At 43.0% G+C, this 27,390-nt stretch overlaps 1 protein-coding gene and 1 pseudogene across 2 annotated transcripts in view; one reads left to right on the top strand and one right to left on the bottom strand.

Moving 5' to 3' along the window:
• The first annotated feature begins 212 nt into the window (after nucleotides 1–212).
• Nucleotides 213–2,398, top strand: LOC125166435 (TM2 domain-containing protein 1-like; annotated as a pseudogene).
• Nucleotides 2,388–27,390, bottom strand: part of RNF8 (ring finger protein 8) — a 33,465-nt gene continuing 8,462 nt past the window's right edge. The window contains exons 3-8 of one of the 2 annotated variants that reach the window (XM_047859111.1): nucleotides 19,598–20,338; nucleotides 17,096–17,158; nucleotides 14,843–14,932; nucleotides 12,396–12,503; nucleotides 10,260–10,464; nucleotides 2,388–3,106 (exon numbers count right to left, since the gene is read on the bottom strand). In XM_047859111.1, coding sequence (XP_047715067.1) covers nucleotides 3,090–3,106; nucleotides 10,260–10,464; nucleotides 12,396–12,503; nucleotides 14,843–14,932; nucleotides 17,096–17,158; nucleotides 19,598–20,338 — 1,224 coding nt within the window. In that variant the 3' untranslated portion in view covers nucleotides 2,388–3,089. The remainder of the gene's footprint in view (nucleotides 3,107–10,259; nucleotides 10,465–12,395; nucleotides 12,504–14,842; nucleotides 14,933–17,095; nucleotides 17,159–19,597; nucleotides 20,339–27,390) is intronic. The other variant, XM_047859112.1, reaches the window with a different exon arrangement.

Here is a 27,390-nt window from a genome sequence, read left to right as displayed (position 1 = left end):
ATGCTCAGTCTGTGAGATTAGTCTTTGGCAGATGGCTTTCAGGCTCTTCCAGTCAAGATGTTTCTTCTTCAAGGATCTTTGCTCTAATGATAAGAGTGTTCACTGCAGCATTGTTGTTGTTTTTATTTTTTTTAGCATTGTTTTTTTAAGAGTAAAAAGTGGGATGCACTGATCCATAACAAGCCCAACAGCTCTTGGCAGTCCTACGGCTCATGTCGGTTACCATGGAACCTTGGAAGGTTGCCACCACCACCACTGGGGGCAAGGAGATACAAAAGTGTGAGAACCTCAAAATGAGACAACGTATTTGTAAATACCTAAACCAACCAACCAACCAACAATGCTGTGGCAAGAACCAGATAACTGTACAAACTACACAGTTCATGCTCTGTTTTCTAGCGCCCAAGACAACTTATAAGGATTTCTGTGGCAATGTGAAACATATTTTACTGGAAATGAGGTTGATTTTCTCAAGCTCCCAAATGTAAATGTAAATGGCTATTCATTCAAAGTAATAGTTGCACTGTCTTCTCCTTGAATGGTTGGGAGACCAATTTTATCTTAGATAGTCTGCCTTAGGTTTACTTTTGTGCTGTAGTGTTTTGTGGAATTGACAGCCTAATTGATTTCATCCTAATTTCAGCGCAGATTGTAGGAACTTCAGATGGAAGTAGTTATGTTATAGATTCTTATGGAACCAGACTTAAAAGACTATCACTAATGAAACATTTAGGAAAATAGTTACCACCATAAATTTATTTACTTATTTATTTAACCATAAATTTTTAAAAAAGAAACACTGACCTTCCTTGATTTTTAAATTTTTTAAATTAAAAAAAAAATGTTTATTTTTGACAGAGAGAGAGTGAGCACAAGCAAGGGAGGGACAGAGAGGGAGACAGAGGATCTGAAGCTGGCTCTGCACTGAGAGTGGAGAGCCTGATGTGGGGCTTGAACTCACTAACTGGGGGATCATGACTTGAGCTGAAGTCAGATCCTGAACCGACTGAGCCACCCAGAGGCCCCCAACCGCTTTGATTTTAAAAGAGAACTCCTAGTATGTGGATTTCCAAACTTTCCTTTTTTCCTTCCTTGCATAACATCTTATGGGTTCTATGGAATTTTTTGTTATTTTTGCTTTGTTGTTTTAAAGTATATAGTCCGAGATTTATTTAATAGGATTTTGAGAGCTGTATGAAAAAAAAGGAAGTAAAAGGTTTAAAGCAACCTAGACCAAAAACAGACTGGAAAAACAAACTATGGTACAAACACACAATGGAATAATGGGAAGATATAACTAAGAAACAGCAAGTTCCTCATGTTCTGATATGGAACCATCACAAAGGTATATCTGAAAGAAGCAAGGTATACAGAGTGTAGAGTCTCTCATAATTCATGTGAAAGAAGGGAAAAGACTATGTGTATGTTTGCTTGTACAGTCAGAGATGTCTCGAAAGGTACCCAAAGAACTAGTAACACCCATCACCTCAGTGCAGGGAAGTGGTCACTGGGGGGCAAGGGTGACAGGCTTCTCACTTTAGGTCCTTCTGTGCCTTCTGATTTTAAGGTATGTGACCATATTACCTATTCAAAAAATGTAGATCTGCACTCTTCTAAAAGTGAATGTGTGAGCTTAAAAAACCAAATATACAAAAATTTATACATGCTCACGCCACCATATAAACAGAACACATGTACACGGAAAGTCAGTGTTGCAAATCTACCACCCCTAGAAAGCTGGTGAGTCAACAGTTACCAGTCCTTAATGAAAACACAGGGGTATAAATAAAGCATACAAAGTATGATTCTCCAGGTAGACAGTAAAAAGGGAGAGGAAAATACCTTTCCATCTGGAAGCAAATTGCTGAACGACATAATGCGTAGTTTCATAATCTTACTAGAGAGCTCCTCGTTTCAAATGACTACTCTTCAGCTTCCTGCATCTTCCCTCATTCTCCTCACTGGTAACCAAGGAGACCACAGGTTTTCCTAAGCTTCTATCTCCCAAACATCAAACTAGTTTTCTTTCTGTTTAAAAAGGAGAAGCAGTAAAAGATAAATGATTTTTAATAATAAATAAATAAATAAATAAATAAATAAATAAATAAATAAATAAAATAATACCACGTTCTCATAAAACCATTGCCCTTGTTTTCTGACACCGGGTGAAATAGATTTGGGAAGTGCCTGGCTGGCTCGGTTGGTGGAACATGTCATTCTTGAACTCAGGGTGTCATAAGTTTGAGCCCCATGTTGGGTGTGGGGTTTACTTAAAAAATATATATAATAATAATAATTAATAAATAAAATAGTTTGGGAACCACTTCTAAACCTCAGCTGAAAGAGGAAACCAACCCTGTTTCAAAACCAGGTAAACAGTGACCCACCTCTGGAATGAAAAGGAAAAACAACAGTCAGGGCCTTAACAGAGCCCGTCTGCGATGGTCATGATCTTGGGCTTGGCTTCTTATGCTGACATTCACTTGAGTCTATCATCTGATACAGTCACTTTCTTGGTTGCAATTTATGAGCTGCCAGTGTTTACTTGAGAGACTGTGTGGGAGCTGGAAGGGAAGAAGATAAATACACCAAAGCCCAGCTGCACAACTGATAGGCTTTACATTTTATTTCCAGGAAATGACATCTTGTTTTCACAAAGAGGTATGCCATCTTCTCCAAGAGAAGCTGTCTTAGCTTTTAGGGGCAGCCGTAAGGGTACACCCAACCCATCCAAAACAAATGTCGACAGAGGTGCTTCTGAGGTACCGAAACAGTAACAACAACAATAAATTTAAAAAGCAGAACAGAAATACATAACCCATTCAACACGCAGTGAAGCCGAGTCTATTGAGTACCCTGAAGCAGTCAGTGCGGTGAGGACCAGTGGCTCTTCAGACAATGGTGGCCGCAAGGCTGGCCGACATGGAGGCTCAGGAGGACTTCCTAACTCAGTCTCTGTCCCACGTAGCTCCATCCCATGCTCTATCTCAGAGCGGCCCAAGACCTGTCCACAGAGAATCCTCTAGACCATCCCAAGCTCCAAGCTCCCACTGCCTGGCAGTCCTTCGAATGCCCCTGGAGCATGGTCTTCAGGACAGTCTCTTTGCTTTGAAGAGAAAGAAAAGAGAATTAAAGGAGGAGCCTGCATTTCCCTGGCCTGGCCTCCCTGCTGCCACGCTCCACCTCTTCCCCACACAGTGAACCAAGAAAACAGACCTCAGAGTACATCACTCTGTTCAGAGCCTGATCCTCATTCGTCCCAAGAGTAAGAGTTCAAGTCCCATTCCTTCCAAAGGCCCCTGAGGTCCTACAAAATCTGTGCTGCCCCACCTCCTAGTCCTCCCCCATCACACGCTCCATTCCAGCCACACCGACAGCTTCGCTGCCCCTCCACCTCCCCAAGTGCACTCCCCACGTGACACTCTTCCCCACGTGGTGACACGGCTGCTGCCTTCAGGGCTTTACTCTAGTACTGCCTTATTGGTGATGCCTTCCTAGGCTACCTTATCAAAAATGGCAATGCTCTTCCCATCACTCCCTGATCCCTTGCTTTGTTTTTCTCCATAGCACTAATCACATCAAACTTATTAGATTTTCACTTCTCTTTCTATTTCTGGAACCTAGAGCAGATTGGCACAAAGCTGGCCCTCAATGAACATGTGTTGGAGAATGAAGGAATTATATACACAGCACTAGGCAGGGAGAGGTGGGGACAGTGGGGGTGAGAGGAACAATTTACTGCTATTTACTGTTTCTGCTTCCTCAATTCGGGGAAGCAGGGATCCTGGCCTAAGGACACAACAAAGCCACCAAGGAGACTGTCCCCTTCCCTGAGACTGAGGTCCTAAAGACTTGGTAGGAGGACTGAAAGGATTGTAAAAGTTCCTTTTCTCCACTTGTGGGCAGCCTTAGAGAGCTGAGAGAGCCAAGCAAGACTCTCTTGCGTGCAGCTAATGGCCTCACCTAGTAGCTCACAGAAAAATACAGAAGCCACAAAAAAGAAATTCTCTCAAGCAAATTTCCTTGCCCACCCTCCCACATGAAGCCCTTCTCTCTAGAAGACAGGATGTACCCTTTCACTTAAAAAAACCTTGTTTTAATGTTTTATTTATTTTTGAGAGAGAAAGAGCGCAAGCAGGGGGTGGGGGCCGAGAGACGGACACAGAATCCGAAGCAGGCTCCAGGCTTCAAGCTGTCAGCACAGAGACCAACATGGGGCTCAAACCCATGAACCGTGAGATCATGACCTGAGCCAAAGTCAGAAGCTTAATAGACCAAGCCACCCAGGCACCCCACCCTCCCACTTTTAAAGGCTAATCCCCCCATCTGTGCTCTGCATTCCCTACCCTGCCTTCCAAAGAATCTGGCCCTACCCACCATCCCAGCATCTCCTTCACAGGCTCAGCAACTGAACACCACACAGAGCTCTCATTTCTTTAAAACAAAACAAAACAAAACAAAACAAAACCTTCCTCCTCCAACTACAGCCTTCTCTTCATGCTGTCCCTGTGGTCTTAGTCGTAGCCAAATTTCTTAGAAGACCTGGTCTATCTTACTTTTCTGTTTTCTCTACTCCTTAATCTCACATTCATTCTCCAATTCACTGAAAACTAGCTCTGACCCCACCATTCCTCAAACTTGTACTAAATAAAGTCATCAATGTCCTACATTCCTGCTGCATCCAAAGGGCAATTTTTCATCCTTATGCCTGCTCACTTTTAGCCTCAGCACCTGGCACTTAGTAGAAACTAAGAAGGAAAGGCCGAGAAGAAAGGAAGCAAGGAAGAGATGTTTTTTGGAGGTTGGTTCTGGTTCAGGTTTCATGAGACAAAGGTAAAAGAGGTCCAAACTCTCCAGAGTAGGAAAGCAGAAAGCAGTTAAAGCAGAAGCCCTAGCCAGGAATAGGACATGACAGGTCTTATCAGATTTTTTTTTTTTAAATGTTTATTATTTTTGAGAGAGAGAGTGAGGAAGGGGCAGTGTGAGAGATGGGGACAGAGGAAGCAGGCTCTGTGCTGACAGCAGACAGTCTGGTGCAGGGCTCAAACTCAAGAATCATGAGATCATAACCTGAGTCGAAGTTGGACGCTTAGCCAGCTGAGTCACCCAGGTGTCCCTGGTCTTATCAGATTTCTTAAGAACGCAGTAGTAGGCAGTTGGGCAACATATATATCCAGCTAGTGCAGAGAAGCTTCAATGGTGATATACCTGATTCTATGATATTCTATGGGAGCGGGAGGAAGAGGCATACTCAGTGACCCCAGTCACTCTCCAAGATCGGTTCACTGAAATCTAAATGTGTTCTGTGTTTGGGGCTCCTGGGCAGCTCAGTCAGCTGGGGCTGACTGACTCTTGATCTCAGCTCAGGTCTTGATCTCAGGTCATGAGTTCAAGCCTCATGTTGGGCTCTGCGCTGGGTGTGAAGCCTACTTAAAAACCAACCAACCAACCAACCAACCAACACGCTCTGTGTTCATCTAGAGTTAAGTGTAGGAACCAAGAAACGCTAAAGGAAAATCTGTTTTGGTTAATGACACTACTCTGTATTTACACAGGTGGTCTATAATAAGAAGTTCCTGAAAGTATTTCTATATAAAGCAAATCATTAAGTTACATGTTCATGGGGAGGGAAGATCCATTTTTTTCAGAAAAACCAAAATAACTCTATTTTATCATTAAGAAGACAAAAAAGCCCAGGAGAAACTTCTGCTGAGGAAAACAGCAATGAATGATCTAAAGTACCTCCTGCTACACCCCTAGAGATGGCCAGAGCTGCTCAATACTTACTTCTTTTGATGCTATAGCGTGTGCTCATGTTCTTCCCCCAGACCCTTTTCCCCAGGTGGACAAGCCCTGGCCAGTAAGCATGTCAGGGGCTCACCAGAGTTCCTAACTCAGTGGGCAGGTAGTCAAGGTCTCTTTGCTCTGGTATGGTATGGTTCTCTCAAACCAGTCATCTATACATTTGGGGTACAGTGAAGGATCTTTAATTGCATCCAGGAAGGCCACTCTCCTAAACTTTCCCAAGGTTCCTACAGTAAGGTGCTTTTGGTGAAGGGGAGAAGACACTCCATGACAGAGCACTAACGTCAGCAACAGGCTTTTGACCTCTAGAGGGAAGGACACTCAGAAGTCTAAAGGACTATATAGTCAGCAAAAAATCTGAGGTTCTAGGACTTCATGGGCTGCTATTCCACATATTCCTATTAATCCCATAGCTGACTTCTACTAAGATCACATTCCCTTCCCCAACTGGGCGGACAGTTCCTGTGCTGCCCTTGTTGTTTCCAACTATGCATTCAGAGATGCCAATAAGGGTGATGGGGGAGACACCCATCAAAGGACAAGGAAAGGAAAGACAACAGACAAAAGAAGGGAAGGAAAGGAAAAATAAGGGGCAAAAACAGGGGGTGGTGATGGAGAAATAAGAAAAAAGCTTCTAGTAATAATTCTAATTTTGTATCCCATGACAATTTTGCAAAGGGAGAATTTTTAAAAGTCAAAAATTTTAAGAGTTCAGTGTTACACACTATTTGAGTGCATGCATGTGGACACCCCATCCCATGCCAACCTTGTTGAGAGCCGTTTCCCCTAGACAAACTGTTGTAAAGCCAGCCAGGCATGCTGACTACATGCACATGAGTCTCTAGTGGCAGGACTGGGTGGAGTAAAAGTACTTGCTAACAAGTATTCTCTCTGGATGAGGTCAACTTGCCAGACACTGTTACTGCCATTCCCACATACTCCTGTATAAGGCTTTTCAGCAACGGGTGATGGGCAATATCAAGGAAAGCGTTCCAAATGGGCAGGCAGATACTATCTTAAGCGGCTGCCAGTTTCTCCTGTCCTGGGTCTGGATCACCCTCCACATAGCCTATGGGAAATTGGCAAGAGCCACAGGCCAAGTGGTATGACCTGAGTCTATCTTCCTAGAGACCCTTAACCTCTGGAGGGGCCTCTGTCTCACAGATTCAGGAAAGCTGTGGCCTATACACCTTTCTCCCCACCTCAACATACCTGAAGGCCATGGCGCACTCCCACCAGTAGCCTTGGTTCAATACAACAGCATCAAGGGAGTCAGGGAATTGTAGTCTGAAAAAGCCCCTAGACTGCAAATCACTATTTTAAAGGACCAACAAGATTTTATTTCTAGATAATTTGGTTTCTTCTTTTCTGAGCACAACCCAAAGAAACTGCAAGGGAAAGCTAAAAGTGAGAACGTTAACACTCTGTCAACCAACATTTAACGAGAACAGAACAAATGGAGGAAGAGGAGGAGCCGACAGAAGACTCTGCTCTAGCTCCTCACCAGCTCCAGAGGGAGATCCTCCATAGGGAATGTCAAAAAAATGTCTTCCTTTCAGAAAATCTCATGTCAATATCCCAGAGAGCCACAATTACTCACGTGACAAGCACTTACTAGATGTTTGTTATCTGCCCCAGCTTCAGAGCATCCTTTCTCTAACAGAGGATCTAGTATCCTAATACTCTCCTCATGTCCTCTGTATAATCTGGCCTCACAGAGTTTACAAGGGATCAATGGCTCATCAGTCATGAGGCATCACTTCTCCCATGGGGATATGGAACTAGAAGACAACAAGCAGCCAGGGAGGCCTGGAGTGGGGCTGCCTTCGTGGAATCAGCATACTACGCTGCCACAGACAGACAGGTTTCCCTCCCTGAATTTGTGATAAGAGCAACCCTTGTCCAGGAGAAAAATAGCCCTACCACAGTGTCAGAACTCTGACAATTATAGGCTTGCCAATCCTGGTTCCCAGATCCTTAGTTTGGTCCTTTTCAAAATTTCCATGCACTGGGGATTAAAGCAGTTTTCAGTTGGTAAGGAAGGTTGGTATTTGAACTAAGAATTTCCTCTAACCCCTACACTGCAGACCAGTGAAGCCACTGATGGCTCTGGCACATATTCCCCTAAATCGGTACTCAGAGCCTTCTGTCGGTCTCTGGAGAAAACCTCAAAGCTGCACTCCCTGTGGAAACTGAGCCTAGTGCCATCGAGTGCAACAGAGAGGCTGCTTCAGTTTACTGTGTAGGCTCCTAGGTTTACCAAAAAGGCAGACAGGCACCCTCTTTAGCCTTTGGAGGAAAAAGGGTGTGTGATATAATTTAATGTGCATAATTAACTCTGTGTGAGGGGAGCCAGAGGTGAACTTAAGACATAGGGCTCTTCTTTCCCTTTCTAGTACTACATGAAGCCATCTACTGTGCTTGCACTTGTGAGAAGAAACCCAATCATTGGTTTGGGGGAAGAAAGTACATGGGTGTCCCCACCCTGACACAGACCCAAGCCAAAGGCTGACCTTGGTTAAATCTGGGTCCCAGGTCACTGCTCCTCTCAGAAAGGGAAGAAAAAAGAAAACCGAAGGCATCTACGATGCCTCAGCAGACACTTCTTAGGTCTTGGCTGTCCTCATGCTGTTCCAGCACCATGTAGATATTCTGTCATGTATGGGCCACCAGGGGGGCACTGCTATGAACATATCACTGCTTCTCAGGCCTGTGCTTTGTTTGTGCTGAAGCCTCTGCTTGGAAAGCTACAGCCCTGGGAACCTCTAAGACTCAGTTCAAATGACACTACTTCCATGCGGCTTTCTACTGTACCTCTACCTGCCCAGGCCAAACTGTCTGCTCCTCTGCAGTGTCCTAGCACCCTCGTGGGGAAATTGTCACACTACCGACCTGCCTTTCTACTTCCTCCACAGACTGAGTGCTGTGAGAACTGAGACGATGCCTTATGTATCTCTTTATCTTGGTATGGAGGTACTATTCCTGTAAAAGTTGATGAAGTAAAAAGTGAGGAGAAGAACAACAGGACTCTGCCAGAATCAAGTGGCTCCTGGGAGGTAAAAGATCTATGAGAGCTCAGACTGGCCACAAAATCTATTAGCACACAGCTGTCAGAACAGTGGAAAACATCCTGGTTCCAAAGAACCACCTGAGGGCTGTCCCACTCTCCCACAGGTCACAAAGCCTTCCTTCGGCAGAACAGGCTCAAACATACTTCCTGCTCAGCACCCGCTTTGCCTGGCTCTGCAACAGGCCTGCTGCCTCCACTCTGGCTGACCAGCTGAGGTCCAGTTTCACACCACAGCTGCTTGCACATCAGCATCAGATTCCTGGCCCTACTCAAAGTGGCTGACATCTGTGGAAGGGCTAGAAGAAAAGAAAGCAGTGGACAGAAGATCCTACTCTTAGCAGTGTAGCTGTTAGGCCTTCTGTTCCTCTGGACTTAGAGAAAGGTATATCCAAACCCATAACATATGAATATGGGTTATCAATGGCCAGGTGGTGGGAAGCACGTGTAAAGGCAGTGAGCTTCTTGGTTGTCTTCTCTGCTCAGCCTTTTTGTGCAGCCAACTGACTTCATGGCACTTGGGCTCTGGCGACTTCCCAGAAGGTAGTGCTGTGCTGGATTCTTAGAGGTACTGAACATGATAACCAGATCCACCCTGCTTCTATGCACTGTCATCCCTGGCCAATAACCAACCAATCCTTCCTCCTATCCATTGGTTTCCTTGTGCCCTGCCTCAGGACACATCTTTTGCCACAAGGATATTTGAGTCTCAAGCAGAGAGGCTCTATAACCCCCAACGCAGCAAGCTCCAAGCATGAGGAGATCACTCGTTTGAATGAACAGATATTCACCAAGGAAGAATGGTTCATTAGGGGAACTCACCCACCCCCACTTCCCCAATCTCTTTATCCCAATTCTTTCCAACTAGGAGACTAGTTGGTAAACATATTAGGATCCCCAAAGATTAAATTTATCTCTCTAGTTTAACATTATGTCCACTTTGTGTAATTAAGTTGTGACTTATTATAAAACCTGTATGTGTTTTCTTCAAGCATTCTCCAATTTGTGAATCTCTGTTTACCTCCTATTTATAACTGATAGTGTACCCAACCCAAGGTTTTTCCAACACTTGGACAGCAATTGAACTGTCTTGAACAACAGCACCATCTAGTTATCAGCACAACAAACCATCTGACCTTGTGTTTTCTACGCACATCCATATACTTAAGCCTCCCCCTTCCCCACTGCTCAAATACATGCACCCATTCTCCCTCAACTCTTAATCACATACTCATTACCTTTAACTCTCTTTATTTTTTCCCATTTTTCCCTCCTCTTCTTTGGCCTAAGAATCATTTATCTGACTCTCTTACCCAGCCAAAAAAATCTGCTTAAGTTTGTAAGTCTTTTGTTGAGGGGACTCACCTTCTTGTTCACACTGACTCACCTTTTCGTTCCCTAATGAGGACAATTCGTCGTTCTTTCACTTCTGAGCTCAGATTATCTACCATCTTATTAATGCAATTGTCCAGAACCAGGGAGTGGGTTTGGGATTTGATGTCCTTCCGACAAATGGGACATTCTACCTTTCGCTTCATCCATTCACTGATACAGTAGGAGCAGAAACTGTGGGCACAGTTCAAGGTGACAGCCTACAATGGGAATGTAAACACACATAACAGAACCGTCATGCTTACTTTCCCAGGGCAGTTGTGATCTCAATGCTAAGACAGGAGTTCATTCCCAAGGCCAAATGGAAATTTAACAATAATCCCATCTACAGGGCTTATGGAGGGTATCAGAGTCATTCCTGGGGATGAGAAATTTTAAGGTTTAAGTTAGATAATTCATTTTCTTTCTCAAAGGTAAGTTCATAGACACAGGCTGATTTGTCTATCTCATTCCACCAATTCAGACGACACTGTCAACGCAAATTAGCTACCTTGCAAACAAATGTCACTGGACACAAGTAGGACTAGGAAGCGAGTGAATATACAAATACACTACTAATTCCCTCATGGAAAATAAATATATATCCTGCTAATGGTGAATCAGAACTTCAATTTTAATATACGAAGGGAAGCACATTCTAAATACTCAGTACATAGAATGGTAGGAGGCATATCTCTACTCAAAAGAAACTTAAAAAAGTAAAATATATGTAAAAAATAACTAAAAAGTCTGGGGAGAAAGGAACCAAGATAATAGAAAAAATGTAATGGGTTCACTGACAGTGACTGAACTCTTAAGTAAATAAACCTGTCAGAAGAGGGAAAGCAGAAGGAGTAATTCCAATGGTCAGATTTCTTCTAGGGTCCTTTTCACTTCTAAAAATATAAACCATCCTCTTCAATAGTCTTGTTTAGGTACATCTCCTAAGATACAAGTTTTTCTGAGACTCAAAAGTCTTCATTCCTGCTTTTAGGATGGCAGCGGAAAATAACAGAAATTATGCAGTTTTCAAATGCTAAGTTGAGCACAGAAAGCCAACTAGGAGATATTTTGTTAACTGTATGAGATAAAGCCTCACAAATAGGACTAAAAACCTGTCTGATTAAAGTAAAACCTCTTTCCAATGCTGACTTTAAGACGTGACCGTAGAAAAAGTCAGGCAGTATGCTGTAAACAAAGCACAGGTCAGGTTGTCTCTTAGATGTCTGTGCAGATGCCCTAGGTTGGCTAACTCATCTCCAATCCCAACCCCCCTTTCCTTGCCTTCCTCTAGCAGAATCCTGTCAAAGCAACACGGAGTTTCTCCAAACTAGGGAATCAAATGACTAGAAACTATGGAGGGAAATTATGACCTGAAGTCAAATTGGATCCAGAGCAAAAGAAACAGATCTGCTTGAGAGGGATTTCTCGGGAGACTAATAGGCTCAACCTCCCAAAAGACTACCAGAAAGAAGGAACGAGTGTGTGCATGCATTTTCCTTTTTAACGAAATCCGAAAAGCACAGTCATTTAACAAAACTTGAGTTTAAGATCAGTGTAAGATGAACTAGTCACAAATGGTAGAATTTGTGAAAAATAAGGTCTATGCAAAAATATGACAGGATAACAAATGGTAACCTAGGAGATGTTTCATTTTCATAGGGAGCCTCAGAGTCCCTGAAATATGTTCCACTTGGCTGCTGAATTCCCCAAGTGACCACACATCAGTGACATTTACCACCCTGTTAAAGGCTGCACTATACGCCCACTCTCAGAACTGCGTCCATTCAGAGTAAAGAAAGAGAAGCTTTAGTGAGCAGCTTTACCGATACTTCAAAAATCTAATGCCATGTGGCCCTGTTTTCTCTGAACAGCAAAGATATAAAGGCTTCACTGCAGCTAAAAATAGTGATTGTACCAAATAAACACTCAACACCACATGAAATAAGAAAAAGGATCAGTGAAGGTAAAGATGACTACAAAAACAAATGAGACATGGCCATCTCTAGAGGTCACTTTGAAGTCAAATAACTACAATAGGTTCCTAGAATAAAAATCTCTTCAGAATGTTTCCCTATAACAGAACTGGCGTAGCCAAGGCTCCATTGAGGGTTGAGAGATCAAGAAGACATAAGCCACTGCTGATAATTACCTCAATGAAGTATTCTGAGCAAATAATACATTGGAGCTCATTCTCCAGCACATCATTCACGTGGCTAAGAACTTCCTCCTTCTGTGCTTGCACCTTCTCCTTCTCCTCCTGCAAAGACACATAACCCCACCTGTCATGTGGATGACCCAACAAGAATGCAAAACAGGACAGGGAACAGGGTTAATTGTCTGAAATAGGATTCAAGATTCTAAATTAAAAATTCAACCTGGCACAGTGTCTTGAGAATAAAAACCCTTTCTCTAAGGGTGACTGTTCCTCAGAACGGCTTTCTAATATAGGGCATGGTCTTCCTTTCTTTCCTCTCTCCACTTTTTCTGTATTTGCACCGTAGCTTCTGTCTCCTTTCCCAGAGCTAACCAAATGAGAAAAACTGAAGGCAGCGTACTAACCCCAGCAGCCACCCCAAACCAGAATGAGGCATTAAGTATCCTATAATTAACAGCAGTTTAGAGGTGATATAAAATCATCCCAAGCAGGGGCGCCTGGGTGGCGCAGTCGGTTGGGCGTCCGACTTCAGCCAGGTCACGATCTTGCGGTCCGTGAGTTCGAGCCCCGCGTCGGGCTCTGGGCTGATGGCTCAGAGCCTGGAGCCTGTTTCCGATTCTGTGTCTCCCTCTCTCTCTGCCCCTCCCCTGTTCATGCTCTGTCTCTCTCTGTCCCAAAAATAAATAAACGTTGAAAAAAAAATTAAAAAAAAAAAAAATCATCCCAAGCAACCAAGGACTCACTAGACATGGAAGAAAACAATCCATAGGGGCAGGAAGGCTGAATTAGCTTAGAAGGTCCCCTGTGTTCCTTGCAGCTGCCTCTTCTATAAAATAAGGATAATACTTCTACTCCCTGGAGACGGGAGGCTGAGAGATGGCCTCTTCAAGTACCTTCAGGATCCAAACTCTATGATGCTTGCCACCTCCTACTCCTGCAGAGTTCTGCAGTCCAATTTCCCTGTGCTTTCCCCAAGAGGTCAGACCACTTGCAGACATACATTTGGGGAGGACCCTAGGTGTGCTCTCTTGAAGACATTTGTTTAAATTAGCTCTCATCCCTAAAACTGAAAGTGCCAGGAGCCCCTGAGGGGAAAGAAAAGCTATTTAGGGCATATTTGAGTGGCTAATTTTTCATCTTTTATTGTCCCTTCTAATCAAAGCAAAGACTATAACACTGCTTAGGGCAGTGAAGAGAGTATGTATGTACCCATTTTCATTAAAGTCCAGTTCCCTGAAAACCTACAAATTGCTAGGTTTAAAAAGATATGGTGGCTTTTTGGAAGTTAAGAAAGGTACTATATGATTTAAACCAAGTATAAGGACAGCAAACCAAATGAAAACTGAGTCTTCTCCTTTCTGTATTCTGTTGCAGGTCTGTCTGTGGGGAAGGGTGGGCTGAGAGATACAGACAGTCTTGGACATCTATTTCAGGTCAGAGGTTCCAAACTGGTGGCCTGAGGACTGGATCTACCTGGCAGATTTGTTTAGTTTGGCCCTCAGGTATTAAAAAACAAAATAGAATAAAACTGAACTTATTGCTAACATTTGAAAATTGGGATAGTTCACACAAACATTTGGATTTCTATCTTCTGTGGAAAAGTCAAAGGATCTGACAACACTGAGCTTGCATTTCTGGGCAGCAACAAGTGGCTCAGCAAAGAAGGGCTGCCTCTTCGGGGTGGGGTTGGGGAGGGGTGGCAAGTGCCCCTTTCTGGTGTGTCTCTGTCCCTGCAGCTTCCTACTGTGATCTTTTTTTTTTTTTTAATTAAAAAAAATTTTTAATGCTTATTTATTTTTGACACAGAGAGAGACAGAGCATGAGCGGGGAAGGGGCAGAAAGAGAGGGAGACACAGAATCCAAAACAGGCTCCAGGCTCTGAGCTGCCAGCACAGACCCAACACAGGGCTCGAACTCACAGACCGCGAGATCATGACCTGAGCCAAAGTCAGATGCTCAACCGACTGAGCCACCCAGGCACCCCTTCCTACTGTGATCTTGTATCCAGGCCACTTCACTCACTTCTATTACCACTCTAACCCTGGGGGGCACCTGAGTTTATAACCCCTAATTTAAGCATTCCACTGATTTGATGTGAGAAATAATTACCTAAATGCATCAGGATGAACTGTGTTTTGACTACACTACCCCTTAGCTTGTGTCAGTGGACTACTCTGAAGGAGCATCTACCACAGCCAATGGACTAGACTGCAGGATGTGAGTCTCATTCCCAGCATTTCACTTCTTAATGAGGGAAGGAAAAAAATATTGTCTTAGAGGCAGACCCTTCCATAGGCCTGAATCATTTTACAGATTATTTCCCCTAAGGCAGAGAACAGCCATAATCTCTCTCTTTATTCACCACAGCAACCCTTGCACCGTTGGAAATGCTGAGTTGCATGTATTGACCAAATTCTAAACCTTTATCTTTTTTTCAGTACCTTGGTCTGTTCCAATTCTTTGTTCTTGGCTTGAATAATTGCTTCAAAGTCCTTCTTGCTGCGGTTTAGCTCTTCCATTAGAGCCCGATGCTGCAGAAACATAGCAGATATGTATTCAAAATGGGCTACACTGCATATTTCCTTTTCTCCATACATGAGCCTGCTCCTTCCATCAGTAGCTTTGGTTCAAGGGATCAAGGGATTGGCAATTTCAAGATAGCCTTTGTTCCTTCAGGACATCCCACTTACCTGCTGCTTTTTTTTAGAGAAGGGGGGAGGTAGGGAGGAAGGTCATCAAATCCATTAACCCCTCTGAAAATAACCCAACCTCAATGGCCATCCAAATCAACTAAGGAACTTTACACTGCCTTCCAGATTCTGTAGGTTTGGCTGGGGGCTCAGGAATGTGCATTTTTTCTAAAGCCACCCGAGTGATTCTAGGAACTCAGGAACTCAAGAACAAGTAAGTAAATCTGAGGCTACCCAGCAATGGGAGTGGCTTTTAATAATCAGGGAGAAATGGGATTTCTAGATCATTTTCATTGAAATAAAAAAGACCTTTAACCTATTTATTCTACAAATCACATACTACATACTTGTGAGGCAATACTGCCTGAACCCTGCCTGTGTCTTCTGGAAGCTGACAGTTCATTTATTGTGACTTACTGCCTACAATGCACGTCAAGAGATTCCACATCTATGAGAATTTCTGAGCACCCTCACGCTTAAGTATAGCTTACACTTTAAATCTCACCTCCAATCCTTTTTTAAAGAAGGTGGAATAAAGGTAAGTATTTCTGAAAAGATATTACTCAAGAAACAAATTTTAAAATGTGTGGTCTCCCAAAAAAAGTTATATCAGATGGCCTGGGTATTCATCTTGACCACTGATTATATGTATGTGCCTAACTTTCTCATCTATAAAATGGGAAAACAGGTGCCCCCTCCTACATCAGTGTTGATAAGAAAATAACAGATACGAAAGCATTCAGAAGTTTTAAAAATTGCCTAGTAAGTAAAAAAGAATTGTCACAGAGGGACCAACAAGGTGGACCAAGAAACAACCACTGTTTCAGTTGAGAAAGTGGTATGTCCCCCAGGCATATTGTTAAAAACCATGACCTAAAAGTTTCCCATTTTAGGCTAATGAATGGAGACTGGCCAAGCACCTCATGCTAAATATTTTCCTATCTCTGGGGAAAGGGTGAGGAGTCGTGGGTACAAGGTACTCAATGATCACTTGGCGATTTCCAAGCAGCAGAACCTTACTCTTTTCCAGCCAATTTCAAAACGGTATCTCAATACAATTTAATAAAGCTCTAAATGAGAAATATACCTACCTTCCCACCCTAGAAAATAAACAAGCTTAGAAAATAAAATTCAAAAAGACTGAATAAATTTTCATCTAATTCTTTTCAAGACTATTTGTGCACCCCTCAAGGAAATCAAGGCAGACATCCCCACAAAGATTACAATAATACAGGGCTGTTGGCACTCTATGAAGGTTGTGAAGTAGATATGCAATAAAAGACCATAAGGCTAAATTCACCTAAACAAATTCTAATGCAATTGATCAAGGAGATTTGAACCATCTCACTAACCTCCTGACAAAACTTGCATTAAACTACTAATCATAAACACATAAAGTTTAGAAGATAAAGTGGGTTTAAAAGATGCAAAAGAGCTTGTAAAAAAATAATCAGATGATAGTCAAGTTACATGAAATAAATTACAGGCAACCTTTTAGGGGAATTTTATTCCTGTGAGCCTTGCCCTTTCAGTAAATCGGTATGTTCTGCTGACTGTTAAACTACATTCTCAACCTGACCTAAAACGCTTAATTGGAACATTCTTGAATGGTTTCTGGATGGCTTCAGCTCAGGAACAGTGAGGTAATAAAGGCCCTTGCAGGCTCTGGTGGCCAAGTCATAGCTTGAAATTCCCCTCTGCTGCCCTCACCTTTCTGGAAGTGCAGACACTTCCCCAGAGAGCCTCCTAATTGCTACAGGCTCAGTTCCATCTTCACTAGAGCAACTTCTGCTCAGATGAAGATGTACGTTTTCATGCTGAGGTCTGGCATGTCTGTGAGGCCAAATCTCCGACCTGATGGTATGAGCAGCTGTTGTCTGCAGACTGGAGATGCCACAGAGGTGTGTGCTAAGCAGAAGAGGCAGCCAGTGGCCATGTGAGGTCTGGCTGCCCCCCACTCCCTAGCCCACTACAATCTCAGTACAGTGGCAAGAGGTAAGTTACCTCCTGTAGAGCCTGGGCCAGCTGTTGCTTCAGGTCCTCTTCTCCTTGTTCCTTCTCCAAATCCTGCAAAGCCAAAAACAAAATGGAAAATTTCCCTGCAGGAAGGGGGGGCGGGGAAAGAAACAAAATCTAGCAACAAGCAGAGCAGACTGGCTCCTGAGAGCATCTGGAAACGATAGGGGGCAGGGAGCAGGTGGAAAACCTCCCGTTTCACTTCAGGCTCTTGGCAGGAAGGGATCTGAGCAGAGTTAACTGCTCAAACACTGCACACCTGAGGGCTGTCACCTTCAAGCTGCCACTCAGGTTGTTCTAGAGAGAAACCCTGGGGTAATACTCCAAGTGTCCTTCACCGGCTAATGTCATGACCCCCAGAAAGATGTAAACTGAGAGATTCTAAGCCACCAAATATCTAAACTCGGGATATAATCCCCCAGGTTGACACTCACAAGCTCCACCATGTTTCTTCGCTCAATTCTGGCCACGCTGTCTCTTAGTGTGAGTATCTCCTCTAGACTGCTTCTCCTCCTTGCCTGAGCTTATGCTGTTTTCTCTGTCAGCCCCCTGTGATGTGGATGTCTTCCACATCATCATTGCCCTACATTCAGCACCTTCTACAAGAACCTCTGAGCCTTTCCCTCGTTAAGAACTGCCTACCCATTTAATATGCCAACTGGAAACTGTTCTCTAGGGGCGCCTGAGTGGCTTGGTCGGTTAAGCGTCCGACTTCGGCTCAGGTCATGATCTCACGCTCCGTGAGTTCGAGCCCCGCGTCGGGCTCTGTGCTGACCGCTCAGAGCCTGGAGCCTGTTTCAGATTCTGTGTCTCCCTCTCTCTCTGCCCCTCCCCTGTTCATGCTCTGTCTCTGTCTCAAAAATAAATAAACGCTAAAAAAAAAAAAAAATTTTTAAAAAAAGAAATTGTTCTCTAATTTAAATATATTAACTTAAAACTGTTCTGATTATTATATTTCTTAATGGCAAGAACCATTTATTAAGCCTCTTAATAACCACCTGATGTCTAAGTATACTGCCATAGGTGCTAAAAAAAATCTGTGTGAAGTAGTAGGAGAAGAATAAATCCCTAGGGCTTGGTGGCAAAGGGAAATGCTGCTAATAAACAAAGGACTAGATATACATTTCACCATGAGCCATTTCTATATGACCCTCTAATACCCACAGAAATTCTCTAAGCCAGTCCTTTTTGCCTTTCTCTACCATTCTGATATAGAAAAAGATTTTATAACTATATCCTGAAGCATACCCAGAGCAGCCACAAATATTAATTAATAATAACTCTTGTTCCTGAACACATTAGCCTTTAAAGAGGCTTCTGCTCTGGTGAAGTGTCATACACTAAATATGTAGAGATAAACCTCCCTCTATTAGCTTCAAGAACTAGTCCAGGCTGGGTAAGGGAAGCAAAAAGGTACACATAAACAAGCAATGAATATCCTGAGAAAGACCTATTTAATCCATGGCCTTTGCTAATGCTACCAGTTCAAGTGGAAAGCAGAGATTAGAATGAAATTTTTAAATTGTTCCAAATTTAGTCAACACTACTGGTTGTTCCTCGCCCTGAGCAAAGTAAACAAAATAGAAAAGCTTATTCACTTCAATCCTGATTGGTCCTTTTTATTTCTAAGTCAACAATGGGGAATTCTTGACATTCAATATTACCTGAGCAAAGAGATGGGAGTAAAATGTATGCTTCTAGCCCGATTGGAACTGACATTTTCAGCAGGACCAGAAATCAGCTCTAGCCTAGAGGCTTTGTGCAAGAGCTTGTCATCTAAGCAAATGACTCAGAGATGGGGATACATTTGGTCTTACCTTGATACAGCTAAGACAATCATTCTGCCTCCCCGCTAAAGGCACTGTGGAAAGTGGCTTACCACTCAACCCAACAACTGAGTCACAGTATACTTGTCCCCTCCAATGCTAGTTGCTCAGGATAGAAACAAAAACATTTTCTGCCTTTCTAGGCTCCCACTTCCTAGGTTAGCTAGAGTTAACTAACCATCAGAGCTAGTAAGTTGCCAGGTACAACAAGGGCAGAGTAACCACCTGACTCATAGCTGCCTTGAGGCTAACTGGTTTGGCTTTGACACACCAAAGAAAGATAATTCATAGGGACAATTACTGGTTTAGTTGGAGTGTACTGTGGTTCTGTGGCATCCTGACCTTCATCCAACCCCTCTCTGAATCTGTCTCAGTTCTCAGGTGCCTCAGCTTTATATCCTGAGATCAACTGCATCCTGGCTGGCTCTCCCAGCCCCCTTCAGCCAACACAGCACCCAAACTCTGGCTCTTGGTCATCGTGCTGAAGCCTTAACCCTGCACTCAACTCCCTTCTCCCATCTAAGTCTTCTTCTCCCATTCTACTTCCTGTTCCTGGCACTCAGCATGTGGTCCCTGACCCAGAAACAGAGAGCTATGGCCAGAGGCCCACCAAAGGCCTACCCACCCCTGAGGAGCACTGGTGTCCCTTCCTCCTATGTCGTACCTGGAGATGCTGTTCCTCTTCCTGGAAAGTCTTCTCTAGCTGTTCCACTCTGGCCTGTTGCTGGGCCTGCTCTGCACATAGCTGGGACTGTAAGTCCTGCAGCTCCTGCTCCATTTTTACGATTTTCTTTGAGTTCCCTTTTTGGGTCTGTTTTTTCACATTCAGTACAGCTACCTGTTTTTCCTGCATTTGTGTTTTCAGCTTCAGAATCCTGGACATGGTCACCCTGAACAGTGCTAAGCTGCTGTGAGATGCTGAAGGGTTTGAGGCTTTCTGCTTCTTATGATGAAGCTCTATGACTTTTGTGGAGCCAGGGTAAACATGAACCTCTGTGGCCTTCTCACTTGGCTCAAGAGAAGTCAACTTAGGATCCAAATATTCAGAGGGCTGACTGGCCACTTCACCTTTCCCATGAGACTTCACTGGTTGACCAGATTCACAAGATACTTTACTTATTTTGGATTTCAAATTTGAGGGGCCTTCAGCTCCAGGGCCCTCTAATTCATCCAAACTAAATTTCCTTTTAGTTCTCAATCCCTTATTTTTTCCCGTCATCTGGTCATTCTTTGGGGCAAGACAAGGATACATCCTGTCCCACTCTTCTTCAGTAACTTCATATTCATACTCTGCATTCTCCTTATTTTCCAGAGGTACCCCAAGCTGGATGTGGTCTCCCTTATGGATAGAATAGACATTTAAAGGTTCTAGACGTTGTCTGTTCAGCCAAACACCATTCAGACTCTAGAGAAAGGGAAATAAAGACAAAATAAGCTTCATGATTTTCCTCCTCTTAATGGAACGTTTCTCCTGCTGCTACAAAAACTTCTGCCTTTTCAGAAGGAAAACCCCTGAGAACAAACAGAAAAGGTTGATAAACCATCACCCTTAGAAATAGCATTCCTGAAACAGCTTTGGCTTTTTACCTATATTTCACATCCATGCCTCCACAGAGAACTGCCTGTGTAACAGGCAGGAATTACCTTATTACTGGCAGATGAATTACTCAAATAAATGCAGCAGCATTAAAAGAAACTGCAACTGAATAGCTCCTATTGACCTAAACTGGGGGCAATGGCCCAAGACTGGAAAAATGGCTATTAGCGAAGGAAGTAGTATCTAATGATGAGGTTCAAAAGATAGGCTTAGCCAGGAAAATCACACAGGCACTGTCTCTAAATGTGGTCCCTGAACACACTGGTGAATGAGCAAAGCACTTCCCAGCACACATACATAAACCTAAAAAGAGTGTATCAATACCTTGTACTGGGGTCAACCTGCAGGTGGGATCTGACCCAATTAATAGCACCAAAGGTCCAGGGGGTAATACAGCACAGTGGTTAAGAGCTGGAGCTTTGGCTCAGACAGACTTGAGTTCATAGCCCAAATGCACCACCTTGGGTTTATTAGTTGCATGGCCTTCAGCGATTTACTTAACCTCTGTATCTCAGTTTTACCTGTAAAATAGGGATAGTACAGTTCCTAACTCATACTGTTCTGTGAAGAATGAAATAATACATGTAAAACACTAAGCACAGTGACTCACGTATAATAAATGCTCAATATATATTTACTTTAATGACTTAAATTAAGCCATAGTGTAGGGGTTAAGAGCATGGACCCAGGAGTCGGACTGCCTGGATTTATAATCTGGCTCCATCACTTAATAGCTGTGTAACTTTGGGTGACTTTCGTAACCTCTCCATGCTCCAGTTATCACATCTATAAAATGGAGGATAATAATAGTCTCTCCCTCATGGAGTCCGTGTGGATTTAATGAGATGACATATGTAATGTACTCAGAAAAGTGCCTGGCACATGGTAAGTATTATATAAGTGTTCACTACTATTATTATGTTCTGGCTCAATTGACTTATCAACAGTTATTTCAATTCTATGCTCAGCATCTTGCAAGGTAAATATACTGAGCACAAAAGTAGAAGATATGAAAACAACTTTTAGCAGCTGACTATGGAAAGGAAAACATGAGGGCACACATAAGTAAATGTGGGATTACACAGCACAGCCTATAAATGCAAAGGAGTATCATATAGAGCTGGGCTAGGGAAGAGATGCTAAACAGAGATGACGCATTCTAAAACAGACTTGAAACAAATGTAGGATTTAAAGTTTAAAGAGACAAGTGGGAGTGTGCCTGGTTGGCTTGGTCAGAAGAGCATGTGACTCTTGATTTCGGGGCATGAGTTCAAGCCCCATGCTGGGGGTAGAGATCACTTAAATAAATAAACTTGGATGGAAGGAAGGGAGGGAGGGAGAGAAGGAGGGAGGAAGGAAAGAGAAAAAAGAAAAGAGACAAGTGGACATTTTAACCCATAGGAAGGAAGGAAGGAAGGAAGGAAGGAAGGAAGGAAGGAAGAAGAAGGAAAGAAGGAAGGAAAGAAGGAAGGAAGGAAGGAAAGAAAGAAAGAGGAAGGGAAGAAAGAGGAGAGTGAAGAGAAGGAAAGAGACAAGTGGACAATTTAACCCATAATAAGAACGTATCTTTGGGACACAGGCCAGAGATGAAGGTCACATATGAACTGGGACTAAGACTATATTCAAGTTGGTAACAATAGCTACCTCCTCGCGGCTAGAAAAAATACCTGATCAGCCCAAATATGAGGGATGGGAGGCTGGACCATAAGGCACAAAGGATGAAGAATAGAGATTGGATCTCAGCTCTGGATTGGTTTTAGGCCCTTGTTTCTGGTTTTGTGTTATCTGGCCAGAGTGGGGAGAGGGAGAGAAAGACAAGCATAGATACATACAGAAAGACTGGCTTTAACTCACTGCCTTGGCCCTAACCTGGCTTATCTGACCAACCTTCTCCCAACTTTTCTACTCATATTCAGCCTGAGAAATTATGGAGAGTGATCAGTTCTGATTTCTGAAACAACATATGCAGGAATAAAAAGGGGGGGGGGGGGAGGCCCAAAGAATGTATTTGAGAACAGTTCTATAGCAGAATAGTCAATTATAGATTATACATAGGAAAAAGGTTTCAGGAAAAGTAGTATGACACAGGAGGCCACCTACTGCCAAGGTATAGACATTTAAGAAGAATCTCAAAGACAAAGAGAAGGTTAAGAAGGCTATAGAAGCAACCTAAGACTAGAGTGAACAAAACCCTAAAAAGCTAGGGTGAACTTTCAAGACGTATTGCAACCCTCCGCGAGATCCTCTGCAATAACCTGCCTCCTTGAGAGCCCTTTGAGATCTGGAAAATAAACTCTCAAAATTTTCCCATCACTTTTTATCCCTGGATCCCTCTGTTTATCCATTCATCACTCCTTGGTGACATCTAGTGGTATACTTTGGACCACAGCCCCAACTCAGGTCTGTTCACAGGGCGACGGTAGAAAAGGATGAAATTACCACAGCTGTATAAGAACAATCATGTACTGCCCAGGATATGATCTCAAATGCAACAGCTTAAATAAATCAAACTGGGGGCACTTGGGTGGCTGTCAGTTGAGCATCTAACTTCAGCTCAGGTCACGATCTTCCTGGTTTGTGAGTTCAAGCCCCACCTCGGGCTCTGTGCTAACAGCTCAGAGCCTGGAGCCTGCTTCAGATTCTGTGTCTCGCCGGCTCTCTCTGCCCCTCCCCCACTCGCACTCTGCCCCTCTCTTAAGAATAAACATTTAAATATATCTATCTCAAACTGTGTTTAAGCCTTTTTTTTTTTTTTTAACGTTCATTTTTGAGAGAGATAGAGCGTGAGAAGGGGAGAAGCAGAGAGAGAAGGAGACACAGAATCTGAAGTAGGCTCCAGGCTCTCACCTGTCAGCACAGAGTCCGATGCGGGGCTTGAATCCACAAACCATGAGATCATGGCCTGAGCGAAAGTTAAACGCTTAAGCAACTGTGCCACCCAGACGCCACCAAGCCTTTCTTGATAGTTTTCACAATCACCAGTTTGAGCACTGTCAGCAGCAGCAAAGTGATAACCAAAGAAAAGCCTGCCCAGTGACTCTCAGCCATCAATGGGAAAAAAGTGGGATCACCTGTACCCCCTTCAACACCAATTACTTCACTTGATGCTCAATCTCTGTCCAGCATTTTTAATCCGTTTGAGTGGAAACCCAAAGCCAACGGGCAATGTTTTCATGCAGTTCATCAAATGATTTATGTAACCCAGTGGTTCTCAACCCTGATATACAGTGAAATCACCTGAAAATGTTTACAAGAAATAGTGACTGGGTTAAATGGTCTGAGATGGGGACTAGACATCAGAATTTTAAAAATCCAGACAAAAATTTTAACAAACACAGAATATGCAATTTGTATCAAGACACAGTGCCCCTTTGCAGTCGACCCTTCCCTCATTCCCAGGCAACTACTCATCTATTCTCTGCCCTACACAGGTTTGCCTTTTCCAGAATGTTGTATAAATGGAACCACACCAGTATGTATCCTTTTGAATCTGGCTTCTTTCACCTAGCATAATGACTTTAAGATTTATCTACTTTGTTGCATTAACAGCAGTTTGACATTTTTACTGCTGAATAATATCCTAGGTCATGGGTGTTACCAGTTTGTTTATCCAGTCCCTAGTTGTTTCTTCCAGTTTCTGGTGACTATGAATAAAGCCACAAGAACATTCACATACAAGTTTCTGTAAGAACATAAGTTTTTATTAATTTGGGACAGCAAAAGGAATGTTGGATAAGTACATGTTTAACTGGAAGAAACTGCCAAACTGGTTTTCAAAGTGCTGATATCATTTTGTATTCTCACTTGCAATGGTTAAGAGTTCCAGTCACTCTGCATCCTTACCAGCACTTGGCATTAGAAATTCTTCACTAAAATATAACATACAAACATAAAAGTGCACAAATCATAAATGTATAACTAGATGAATAATCACAAAGCGAACATCTCAGTGTAACTACCACAAGGTTAAAAAAAAAAAAAATTACACATTCTCAGCATTCCAGAGACCCCCTGGGCTCCCTTCTAGTCACTAAGCTCCTCCCCCTCCATACACAAGGGGACTGTCAGCCTGGCTTGATGTCACATATTAGTTTTGCCTGGTTTTGACAATTATATAAATGGCATCATATAATATGTATTCTTTTGTGTCTGTCTTCTCTAACTCAATATTGTTTGTGACATTTATCCATGCTGCTGGATATAGTGGTAGCTCATTCACATTCATTCTAGTATAGTGTTTCATTTTAAGATTCTACCGTTGATAAACACTTGGGTTGTTTCCTTGGGAGTGAAAATATTGTTGTGAGGTGTGTGTGTGTGTGTGTGTGTGTGTATGCAACTTTAATAAATAATGCCAAATAATTTTCCAAATTTGTTATGCCAATCTATACCTCTACCAAAAGACAACTTGACAATACCTGGCATCATCAGTATTTAATTTTAGCCACTCTGGTGGATATGTAGTGGTATTCCACTGTGGTTTTAATCTGCATTTCCCTTATCATTAATGAGGCTGAACAACTTCTCATGAACACTGAACATTTGGAATCTTTTGTGAAGTGTCCGGCTCTTGCCCATTTTTAAAAATGGATTATCTTTCTTTTTCTTATTGATTTGGAGTTATGTACATATTCAAATATAAAGTCCTTCATTGGTTATGTGCAGCAAATATCTTCCACTCTGAGTTTGCCTTTGACTTTCTTAATGGTGTCTTTTGATTAATGGAAGTTCTCAATTTTAATATGATACCACAAGTATGTTTTAAAAGAACCCCAGGTAAGCACAAAAACTGGAAACAGGGTTGACAATCACTGCTCCAGCTGCTGGAAGACCAGAAGTTGAACTGTCCCAAGCAACAAGGTGTGTTCACAGACAGTATATTCACCAGAGACATGAAATGCCATAGTGTACAGAAGCATGAAGGTGGCACTCACCAGGGAGCAGATGAATAACAACACGATAGGAGGAGAAAGGTTCAAACTCCATGCCCAAATCTCTAGGACTGAAGGCAAGAAAACCCACCAAGGCATTTCAGATGGACCCTCAAACAACCAATTTTCTGAAACAGCTGGATATGAATACCTACAATGAGCCATCTGAAGAGCTTTCCAACTGAAATGCACACAACTACAATATTTTGTGTGCAGAGTCAGCAGTCCTCCACAGTTTTTCTTTTTTTTAAGCCAACTTAAACTAAAATTGCATTTGTTGCAATTTTTCTATCTGTACTTAAGCTTTCATTTTCTGGCCATTCCAGCATATAAGAGAGACCATTTAATGAAGAGAGAATGCAGTTCTGAGTTTTGAATTCTTAGAAGTATCTACCTCTTTAATAAATTTTTTTTTTTCAACGTTTATTTATTTTTGGGACAGAGAGAGACAGAGCATGAACGGGGGGAGGGGCAGAGAGAGAGGGAGACACAGAATCGGAAACAGGTTCCAGGCTCCGAGCCATCAGCCCAGAGCCCGACGTGGGGCTCGAACTCACGGACCGCGAGATCGTGACCTGGCCGAAGTCGGACGCTTAACCGACTGCGCCACCCAGGTGCCCCTGAAGTATCTACCTCTTGAAAAGACTTGGCAAATGACTTCAAATATGACCATAACAATAACATCCTGCACGTGAAATTCAAATCCTTCATCAGAAGAAGAGGACTGCCGAGGCATGGTGCCAGAAAAAAGCCACAAAGGAAAGGAGCATTTGTTAAGGAAAAAAAAAATGTGGGGGGAGTGCTTTTACCTGTAAGAGTAGTTGCTCCATCAAAACACTTGACTCACAGCTTCTCTTAAAAATCAGTTACCTCACAAATGGAATCAAAGCTAAGAGGCTTAAACCAGAAAAGGCTTGGAAGAATCAGGAGCCTACCTTTCCTCTGTATTATCTGTCTGAGACCTCAGAGAGGACTCTCATGGTAACAACAGCCCTGGAAGAAAACATACACAGCTAACACTGGAGAGCAGCCCAGAAGCACAGTCATGATCTGTCGCTGGCATGGGCCACCTCTGTCCCTGAAGCTGACGTTCAAGGAACAGTAAAATCAGTCAGTTGGTGGCTTCCCAACCTTTCAAAATCTGCTATCCCATAAATGGTGTATACCCATACTACACATCATCAAAGAGAAGAGCACCGGAGAACTTACCTCTATAATACTGTAATCCCATTTCTCAGACAGCCAACTCTAATAAGGAAAATGTCTTTTCCTAAAGTGGTTCGATATAAGCTATTGCAGGGGCTTTAAAACCTGACGTCTATGACTTAGATATGTATAATTAATTTTTTTAAATCATGCAACCAGCACAGGTTTCCCCTGCTATCCAAAAGGAGAGTGCTCCCATGAAGCCCTTCTTCATAAGCCGCTGGTGCAAAATAAAGATGCAACTACCATTAACTTACATGGGAAAATATTTTTATTGTTCTCAGACACATAATATAGCCTCTTTTAGGCTTTTCTGATACCTTAGGACATCACCTGCTAATGGAAACACAAAATAAGTCAAGATTAAAACACTGATGCTCACAGACACAGTTCAAAACTATGGAACCTTGGGCGCTTGGGTGGCTCGGTCGGTTAAACACCCAACTCTTGGTTTCAGCTCAGGTCAGGATCTCGAGGTTTGTGCAATTGAGCACCATGTCGGCCTCTGCGCTGACAGCACAGAGCCTGCTTGCGATTCTCTCTCTCCCTCTCTCTGCCCCTCCTCCGCTCATGCACAAGTTCTCTCTCTCTCAAAATAAATAAACTAAAAACAAAAAAACAAAACAAAAAAACCCCCACAACTATGGCACCGTGAAGCTGAGATGCTGAGTGTAGCTCCCTGTGAAAGAGCTCCCCGGTGCCACTCTCAATGCTCTGGTGCGT

This window comes from Prionailurus viverrinus, chromosome B2 (assembly GCF_022837055.1).
Source record: "Prionailurus viverrinus isolate Anna chromosome B2, UM_Priviv_1.0, whole genome shotgun sequence".
Lineage (NCBI taxonomy): Eukaryota > Metazoa > Chordata > Mammalia > Carnivora > Felidae > Prionailurus > Prionailurus viverrinus.
Note: the sequence above shows the minus strand (reverse complement) of the source record. Positions and strands in the feature narration are given on the sequence as shown.